The sequence below is a fragment of the Bidens hawaiensis genome, unplaced genomic scaffold (genome assembly GCF_021521415.1).
Source record: "Bidens hawaiensis isolate Kalapana, Puna unplaced genomic scaffold, B.hawaiensis_p1.1 tig00070023_1, whole genome shotgun sequence".
Lineage (NCBI taxonomy): Eukaryota > Viridiplantae > Streptophyta > Magnoliopsida > Asterales > Asteraceae > Bidens > Bidens hawaiensis.
Genome location: NW_027502314.1, coordinates 26,238 through 36,455, shown reverse-complemented (window position 1 = coordinate 36,455; position 10,218 = coordinate 26,238). Strand labels below are relative to the sequence as shown.

At 35.0% G+C, this 10,218-nt stretch overlaps 1 protein-coding gene across 1 annotated transcript; it reads right to left on the bottom strand.

Annotated features, from left to right (window-relative positions):
- Positions 1–8,112: 8,112 nt before the first annotated feature.
- LOC143605527 (amino acid transporter AVT1I-like) lies at positions 8,113–9,818 on the bottom strand. Its single transcript, XM_077081609.1, has 3 exons — positions 9,605–9,818; positions 8,922–9,529; positions 8,113–8,833 (listed from the first exon to the last, which is right to left on the bottom strand). The coding sequence occupies exons 1-3, from the start codon at positions 9,765–9,767 to the stop codon at positions 8,312–8,314; spliced, it is 1,293 nt and encodes a 430-aa protein (XP_076937724.1). The 5' UTR covers positions 9,768–9,818; the 3' UTR covers positions 8,113–8,311.
- Positions 9,819–10,218: the final 400 nt, after the last annotated feature.

Sequence of the window (10,218 nt, the reverse complement as noted above, 5' to 3'; positions counted from 1 at the left end):
TATGTTTGTTTATATATATATATATATATTCATATATTTCATTTGCATTCGTTCATTTACGTTTGTGTCTGTTTATATTTGTTCATGCTTGGGTTAGATTTGACCTGTCAAGCCGCGAACAACACCCATAAGAAATGCAGCACTCTTAAAAAAGTGTAACCATCAAGAACAGAAACATAATTAAAATAATTTAACAATTTTAAGAATAATTGAACAGTTTTACAATCTTTGGGTTGCTAAAACGCCAAACACCTTATTGAAGTTAAATGACATTTTTCAAGTGATAAAATATTAATGTTTTATTCTCAATATCTCTTCTGCAAATCCAGCCGATCCATCTATCATGATATTACTATTACTAGTACTAATTACTATTACTAATATATATAAATATGAACTTTGGTGCCGCAATTAGGCACTTTGCGGCACCGTATTAGTTCGTGAATTTTGTTTTTTTAGTTAGTTCGCTATCAAATTGAACGCAATGGAAACCGACTAAACGCTTTGAGTTCCGGTACCATAACGAAGCTGATGAAAACCGACCTAATTCACGCAGACTCGCTGCCTCAACGCTCGGGTTTTACCTATACGCAAGTGTAACATCCGGCTTTTTGAAAATAATAAATAAAGAAATTTTTTTACTTAATTACGCGTTATTATGTGTTGGCGATTAAATAAAATAATATAATAGAGTGGTAGGCTTAAATAGAAGATGGACATAGAATTTAAATTATGGACTAAGGAGTGTTTTGGGCCTAGGTCCATGTGCTAGGGGTATTTATACCACTTAAACCTTTCCAAAACTCTAGATCTCACACTTTTCATTTTTACCAACACACTCAAAACACACGCACAAACAACCTCAACCATTTCGAACCAAGATCCAAGGAAAAACCGGAGCTCGTTGGTGTTCGAGCATCTCGACAAGTAAGAAATATACCAAGAATCGATTGTGCGATTCAAACCGGTTCGTCTAAGGTACGTTTCATAACGAAAGCTTGTTCATTTAGGCTCGGCTCGTTTAGTATTTCTAGATCTAGCTAAAACTAGGCTTTAAAATTGATAAAGGTTCGAGCTTTATCGTAAACGATCTAGATTTTAGTTGAGTATAATAATAATAATAATAATAATAATAATAATAGACAATATTAAATATATAATAATAATAGATGATGTTAAACATAATAATGATACATAGAGCTGTGTGCACATGAGAATAACAATAATAATAATATAATAATAACAAATATAATATAATAATAGTAATAATAATAATATCATCGTAGCTGTGTGTAGAGGTGCACAAATCGGTTTTTTAAAAAAACCGGTTCGGTTAATAACCGGACCGGTTTTTCTTAGCCTGAAAAAAAACCGGTTTTTAAATAACCGGACCGGTTTATTAACCGGTTTTTTTGGTGCAAAACTCGGACCGGTCTAACCGGTTAGGACCGGTTTAGAAACCGGTTAGGACCGGTTTAGAAACCGGTTAGAACCGGTTAATAACCGGTTTTTTTAATTAACCGGTTTTTTTTTTTAAAATAACCGGTTAATAACCGGTTTTTTTCATAATAACCGGTTTTAAAATTAACCGGTTTTTTCAATAACCGGTTCAGTAACCGGTTTTTTCTCTAGAACTTGTAACCGATATACGAACCGGCGGTTACTAAACCGGTCAAACCGGTTTTTAAATAACCGGTTTTTTTAAAAACCGGTTTTCGGTTTAAACCGTTGAACCGGTTCACCAACCGGTTTTTTTGCCCATCTCTAGCTGTGTGCATGATTGAATAACAATAATAGTAATATAATAATAATAGTAGCATCAGTATAATATTATAATAATAATAAAAATAAAGGTCTGTTTGGTATGAGGTAATGGAATGAACGATGGAATGGAATGGACGTGGTAATGGAATGGAGAAGGGAATGAAATGGGTTATTACCATTCCAATGAGATGTTTGGTTACTACATGGGAATGTAATAGCGTTGTTCGAACGGGTGGCGGTGGTGGGTGGCTGGCTCTAATGACGGCGGTTGGTGGCGGTAACAGCGGCGGTGGATGACAATGGTGGTGGTTGGTGGCGACGGTGGCGGTGGTTGGTGGTGGTGGAGGTGATGTAGGGTGAAAGAGGGAATGGAATGAGAAAAAAAACATGAGGTATGGATGGAATGAAATTGGGGTATTTAAGAGGGAATGAAATGGACTAGGTAATGAGTCATTCCATTCATTTGATAAACCAAACACACTTTTCTTCATTCTCTCATAATGAGTCATTCCATTCCACCCTTATTCATACATACCAAACGCTACCTAATAGTTTAAATATAAAGGAAGGAAATGAAGCTACAGCGATAAGTATATAATTAATGTGGAGGGGTTTTTAACCATCAATACTAGATAGTGGGTTGGTTGAAGCATGGATGTGGGAATGAGAGTTTGCAGGTTCCAATCCCATACACGTCAATTATTTTCGACGATGAGATTGAATTGGGCCCATGCGATTAGATTCATGCGATTGGGCCCAAACACCACTATAATCTGTTGGGCTGATCTAGCCTAAGAACTAATTAGGCCTACTCCCTAACTTATTCAAATATGATCTAACAAAACATACCAAACTAACCAACCTATATATATATAATATTAAACGGAAGGAACATATTTATAATAAAGGAGAAGAATATATATATATATCTTACTACTATAATAAAAGAGTATCATATTTTGCCACTTGTCATGCTCTCATGACTCCCTTTTTTTCTAGCCCATATCCACTAGATAAATCAATTTAATTTAATTATGCATTTAATATATTAGCTATTATATTATATTAACTTTTAAGATTATAACTTGTAAGTATCGAATTTGACTTGATAACTGTTCAAAAGTCAAAGCAATACCGACGACTAAAAATGTTAATCTTTTAAAATAAAGTTTATCCATTTTAGTTAAAATCTAGATTTGTTCTGCTTGGAATTTTTTCTATGGGGATTTAACTTTTTAGAATTTTTTCTATTCAATTATTTTTCAGTAATGCTTGGAATTCAACTTTAATTTCAAAATGAATGATCTTTTATTTTCGTCAATTGCCTTATTATTATCCTGTCCTGATGTGTTGTAAAACACACATATTTTCCACGCTTTTTATCTACGTATTATATTATATTTTATGTGTTTTTACTTGTTTTAGATAGGTTTTACATAATTTTTATTTATCTTGTAGGCAAAAGGGTGGAAAGGAAGAAAAACCGAGCTTTTCGGAGAGCTTACGGGTCTTTTACGTATACAATTTCAAGACAAGACTCAAAGCCCGGCCCGTTTACATCATGGAAAAGCCCAAGCCTCTTGTTAATATTATAATGAAACAGAAAAAAAAAAACCCTAAGCCTAGGGTACTGGTCCGATCGCAGCAGCAGTGAGCAAGGGAAGAAAAGAAAAAAAAGTTTTGTGGAGCTAGGGTTGGAGCTTGTGGCGGCTAGGGAAGGAAGAAGACACAAGAACCAAGCCTCGGGATCATTCACCACTGTTTTTTACAGCCGAGAGCAGCCCCGGAACATCTCATATCCTTACATTTTTTTCATAGTTCATACACTTTTAGTTTCTTGCTTAATTGCTGAATTGTTTTGCAATTACTTGAGAGATTGAATTGTTTATGATTAGAACTGATTGTTGGACGATTGTTAAGATGATTGGTATGAGTTTTATGATGATTTTATTGAGTGTTTGCTGCTATCCAATCATGATTCTCGGCTAATCTTGTTAGTTCTACCTAGGAATGATGATTATTGTTAGTGTTTGATGAATTTTATGGATTGTTTGATTGATAGACTTGATTTGTTAATGTAAAGTTGGGTTTAGACATGAAATAGGTTGTGTTTAAGGGCTGGAAATTTTGGTGATTCATTGCATAAACCCCGTGTGTCGGTTAATTAGTTTTGTGTTGATTGATCGGTGCATTGTTTGATTATAGACTTTGTTTTTAGGGTTTGTTTGCGGTAGGAACAACCGTAGGGTTTTGTGCATGATTTATTGGATTAAGTACAGCGGTTAGGCACCTTCTTTGAGACCGAGAGGTGATAGGAAGTTAGGATCGTCTCATTGCCTTTGCATGCTAGAATAAGAATTGCGCGAGAGCGAGTTTGTTTCTTGTCAAGTTTAGGTGTTTTGAGCGACTAGTTGATCTATTTTAGTTTAAGTTGAATTGTTCCTCTATCCTTGGTTGTGTAGTATTCATTGCCATTAGGGTTGAGTGCTGGTGAGACCGAGAGGTGATCCATCATTAGAACACGTTAGCAATTGTTTTCCGGTTTGGTCGTTTTATCCGATTTTGAGTAGTTAGGGTTTATTGAGTGAGACCGAGAGGTGATCCAGTGAGCCCGAGTGATCCTTAGTCATGTCATCTTTAGGGACCGGTGTCTTGAAGTCATTCAATCCATTAGCTTGTTAGGCCTACAGTTTGATTCAGACCTATGTAGACGTTTTTCTCCATCCTAAGTTAACACAGTTAGTTCCCCGTTAAGTTTTCTATTTTAGGCAATTTTTGTCAGTTAGTCTAGTTAGTTCAGCTAAGTTAAAAGAATTCAAAAATCAATTAAATATTATTCTTAGGTAGGTCTTGTCTAGGGTTAGTGATCGTTAGCGTCTTACGTGTCCACGTGTTCGATACTCGGACTTCCTAGGTCTATACTACTTGCGATCAGTACACTTGCCAGTTGTGTGTGGTTTTAGGATTTTCGTTTTATAATTAAAGCTTAGTTGTGAGGGTCATTCTTTTAAGCATATCCGACGCACATCATGTCCTTGGTTCGCTAATTGCCTAAAAGAATGGTGAACCAACACCTTTTCAATTGATATTTTAAACTTTCTATGGCCAATCAACATTTTTTAATGAAGAATTATTTTCAATTTCAAACCAACTGATATTTTGATTTGTTTAGTCTTACTTAAATTTGTTTGTTTAATTCATTCAATAGCATCAAGAATCCGACTCCATTACTGTAGGTGCGTCCGTTGACACATTTAGTGTAAAGGTATGTCACTTTTCATTTTGGTTATTTTCCTTTATTATACAACAACAATAAATTATTAAACAACATTTGTTATTTACCGCTTCCTTTTTAAAATAGTAGTTGACACATTGTTACTAGAGGTGCACAAACCAGTTTTCGGTTTAAACCCGGGCAGTTCATTAAACATCCGGTTCTTTACACTTTAAAGGCCTATATTTTATAAAGAAGTTTTGACATATTGTATATATCATCATCTTTTTTTATAACATTGAGAAACTGTCAACTAAAGCATTCTCAAAGATCTTTTACTTACCATATGCTACCAATAGATTTGGGTCTTCACGTACGTAAAACCAATACTTACGTCAATTGATATTATCCAATCAGTGTTGGTATCTATGTATTGATACTGCCATTACGGCTGGAACTAATTACCATATATTGATTTCCAATTGATATTTCCTATTTTCCTTTATAATAAATTGATTTCCAAATTTCAACCTGGCATTACATAGAATGGTTAATGAGCTATAAATGGATATGATATGTGAGCTATAAATTAGTTTTGAAGCTGACGTATATAGACAGACGGGTTTTAAACCAGGTTAAACCCGTTTTTGACTAACCGGTTTCAAAATATCTTTCTTATTGTAACATAAGTAATTGTTATATCATTATTATAATTAAAATCATATTTTTCTTTACAATAAATTGATTTTTCAATAGGGCATTACATGGAATGGTCAAGAGCTATAAATGGATATGATATGTGAGCTATAAATTAGCTTTGAGCTACAAACGGGTTTTAAACCGGATGAAACCTGTTTTTGTCTAACCGGTTCCAAAATATCGGGTTCAAATCGGTTTTAGCTAAAAAAAACTCCAAACTGGTCCTAACCAGGTGGTTTATAGCTACAAACCGGTTTTTGTAATATCGTGTTCAAACCGGTGTTCCAGTTATGCTCCTTGGAAATCTTAACTAGAAAGAAGGTTTATGTAACGGTATTCGACTACAAATTATATCTTTAGGTACTCGTGTAGTTGAAGCAAAATTTATTTCTGGAACTAACATTGGACATTGAGTTTTGATTCATAGATCACCACCGACTCCAACAGACAATAAAATAGCATATAAGTTTCAAAGACGACAGTTTCCCCTTGCATTATGTTTTGCGATGACCATAAACAAAAGCCAAGGTCAATCATTATCTAGGGTTTGTTTGTACTTGAAAGAACCCTTGTTATCACATGGACAACTATATGTCGTCTTGTCAAGAGTTACAAGCAGGTGTGGTTTCTACTAGACAAACTAGGCATTTGTGATCTCCATGCTCCAACTTAAGGGAGAGTATATAAAGAATTTTTTTTTGATGTTTTCCTTATTTATAGTTTTATATTAATATTTATACCTCTGAGTATTTTGTGTTAGATGAGAATTAATGAAATAAAAACCCTACTAAATTGTTTACAAACAAACGTTTGTTGTTCGTTTGAAATTAGTGGTAGCTGGTAAACAATCAATTTAATTTTGGTTGTTTGTGTTACTTGAAATTAAAAGGCGGCATCACATCATATTGCTGTTGTTGTACAACTTTGACTCACGAAAAATCACAAATTACATTTGTGTATTAACTTTTGTTTGTGGTGTTGGTAATGAAACAAAAACATAGCATGTGTTGTGTTAAGGTCAAACAAAGGAATAGAATCACAACTGTTGACTGTTGTGTTTTGTTATATTCTTATTCTGGACCAAATTATCCCCATCAAATAATACTTTGTTATTAAAAAAGGCCATCAGATCTTGAGAATCTGACACAAAGTGGTTTGTTATATATAAAGGTTTCCTCTTAAAATATAAGAAACCATTTTTTGATAAACTAAACCCTATATCAAAATGTTGGAATCTACTAGTATAGTGGTCTAATGACTCTAATCATATGATAAGGATTCGTCTTTATTTTCAGAAAGTTTGTTGTAAACTTTTGTTTCGGTTCTTACAAATTATTATTTGATATCAGATCGATGGAATATGTCGAAACCTTAGGTAATACTTTACGTATAATTATTATGCTAGAAGTGAAATCAGACTAGTCAATGGGAGCGACTATCATGAAGTTATAATCAGGACCAAGAATATGTTTTGTATGAATACCAAGTGGGGAAGGAAACAAAATAAAAGATTCATGTGATTCAATACTTTTTTTTTTGAGTACCAAGTGGGGAAGGAAACAAAAGTGGTGTGAAACCAATCATGCGAAAGATATAGGATTGAAGAAAATTCAATCAATGGTTTGTGTGATACAAACCCGTCTAGAAGAAAGTAATATGTAATCGAGTTGTAAGAAATCAATCGAAACAACCTGATAATGATGCAATCAAAGATGTTATACAATCGTGTGAAACAACCTAAGATCAGCGTGAGACCGAATTAAATACGAGTGTCACTCAGATTATACAAAAAATTAATTGATGTGAGATAAATTTGAGTCATGTGAGGAGACTACAATTAGAACCAGTGAGGTTCAAAGCAAATTAGTGTGTGGGGCACTAAAGAGAAAATAAGATTCGTGCGAAGCAAAGTGAAGCCGTGAGACGCAGGCAAATGCTCGTGTGAAACAAATTGAAGTTCGTGAGTAGCAAATGAAGTCGATTAACACAAAATGAAGTCGTGAGAAGCAAGCAAAGCCGTACAAAGAAATCAAAGTCATGTGAAGCAAATCAAAGATGAAGCTAGAAGATTTGAATATCGGAAGGCTCTATCTTTACATGTTCATGATTAAGGGGGTGAAGAGACATTAATCCCTCCCATATAAAGTTTAGGGTTAGTTATGTTAAAGTGTCAAATTATGTTTTAGTTAGTTTGATACTTATGTATTTTAGAACGGTTGAACTTGTAAATAGCATTAGGTTGAATTGGTATATTACGACCTATGCGTCGATTAGAAGTGTCGATCGATCTTGTATATATGCATTCTCAATTCAATGAAATCATAAACACAGTTTTGCAAATTCTTGGTTCGTGATATCAATTGATTGTATGTATTCAATCAATTCTGGGCAACAAACCTGTCTGGCCAAAAAGCAAAGCCGCCCATACTCGCGTGATGAAAATCGTGTTTATTTCTCTATCTCAAGCTTGATATATGCATTTATATTTGCAAAGTTTGAAGTAATCTTCACAAAATTAATCACTCATTATCATGAACAGAATTAAAATTAATCTAAATACAGTAGAGAAGAAGTAGACTTCTAATGATCAAATATCAGGAGAGGCCAGCATAGCTCTCTGGTCAAACTTCCTACTCATAGATGGCGTACTATATCTACCAATGAAACATAAGTACCAACAACTGCGACAATTAAGCCGCTTAACAAAACAAGCCCGATAGTCACCACCTCAACTCCAATTCTCCTATGAATTCCCGAGATCTTCAAGTAGCACAAGCATGGTATTGTTATCGAAGTTGTCGCACTTAAGATGGCCCCCACGAGTGACATCAGATACCCGAAAAATGGAACGGACAGGGCTACAATTACAGTGCTTATCATCAAAACAGTTCTTATTAAGAAACTACGCATCCTTTCGTTGTAAGAATAAGAAGCATGAAACCGTGATTCAATAGAGTTGACGATTGGTGTTAGCATTAGTGCATATTTAGCTATCGGAGTAACGAGGGTGGTGCCTATCGCCACTCTTGAACTTATATTATTTGTTGGAAGGTTTAAGGTAATCTGTGACTCTAACTTGGAACCAAACATAAGATAACCAATAACTGCCATCAATGAGTAGGTTATTGTAGAGAAGGCAAAACAAAGGAACAAGACCTGCAACATATATAGATAACACAACAAAGTTTTAGTAAGAATGGAAACAATTAAATGTTAGTATGCACATTAAAGATGATGATAATACCTTTGAGAATTGACGTTGGTTTCTCATGGAAGTATATAAAGTCGGGAAAACTGGATGAGCACAATAGCAAAATGCATATAAGCTAATAGCTGATGGCATTCCATTCCAATTTACGAGTTTACCCTTCTCGTTAAAACCAATACCATCGGCTGCACCAGCCCAGAAGACCGAGCCTAAGATTATCATGGAGGCTAGAACTCCACTAGCCGATATGTAGGAAAGGATGCTCATATTGTCTAACCAGCTTGTGGGAAGTATAATAAGTGCAACAAGAACAATAAATCCACTTTTTGCACCGATACGAAAGCCGTAAACATCAAAATCCATGTCTGGAAATAAGTTGCTTAGATTATCACCTTCTAGGATCAGGAAACCAGTTGCGACTAGGTAAAGTTCTATGTCCATAGTTATTGAGACTATAGCTTTCCCGGTTTTCCCAAATGCCCGATTTCCAATGTCAGGATAACTTGTTATTGTAGGATCAGCATCCATACATCTTTGGATCAACAATCCCGTGTAGAAGGTCGAGCTTGCGATTAGTAAAAGGAGTATCAAGCTCAACCATCCTCCCTCTGCCAATGCGTACGGGATCGATAATATTCCAATTCCTAAAAACTCCATGAGAATGATAACTTTAGGTTTCTTTGAATGAAATTAATGATTACAAGAGCTTATAAAAGTACCTGAGAGAGCATTGAGACCATTGAAACAAGTACTTATAAAAGAAGCCCCGGTTATGTTGATATTGGAGTATTGCTCCTCTTTTGAATTCACAGTCACATAATCTGCATAGCTATGCAGTAAAGGTATTGTAATAGAGTGATCTTCATGCTTTTGGCCCTCCATTAGAACTCACAGAAAAAAGAGAGAAAAGAAGATATTTAATTTGTGATACAAACTATCTCTAAACTATCCTTCTTATATAACTACTTGTTTGTGGGCCTATTCCTCATGCAACCTTAACCACGTTTTCAGATTAATTTTCCTTCCCTTTATTTACTAAAACAATTATTCAGTGGTCTAAACATGATCTTATCTGAGAGATAGTTAATTACAGTGCTGTTTTATGATTGCTCATAAGACGCCTCGCGCGCAAGCTGTTATTATTCTTATAGCTCGTAAGTCGCCTCACGCGCAAGCTTCATTATTCTTATAGCTCGTAAGTCGCCTCACGCGCAAGCTTTGTGTTTCTTACAGCTCATAAGTCGCCTTGCGCGCAAGCTTCATTATTATTATAGCTCGTAAGCCGCAACTCGCGCCAGCTTCATTATTATTACAGCTCATAAGTCGCCTCGCG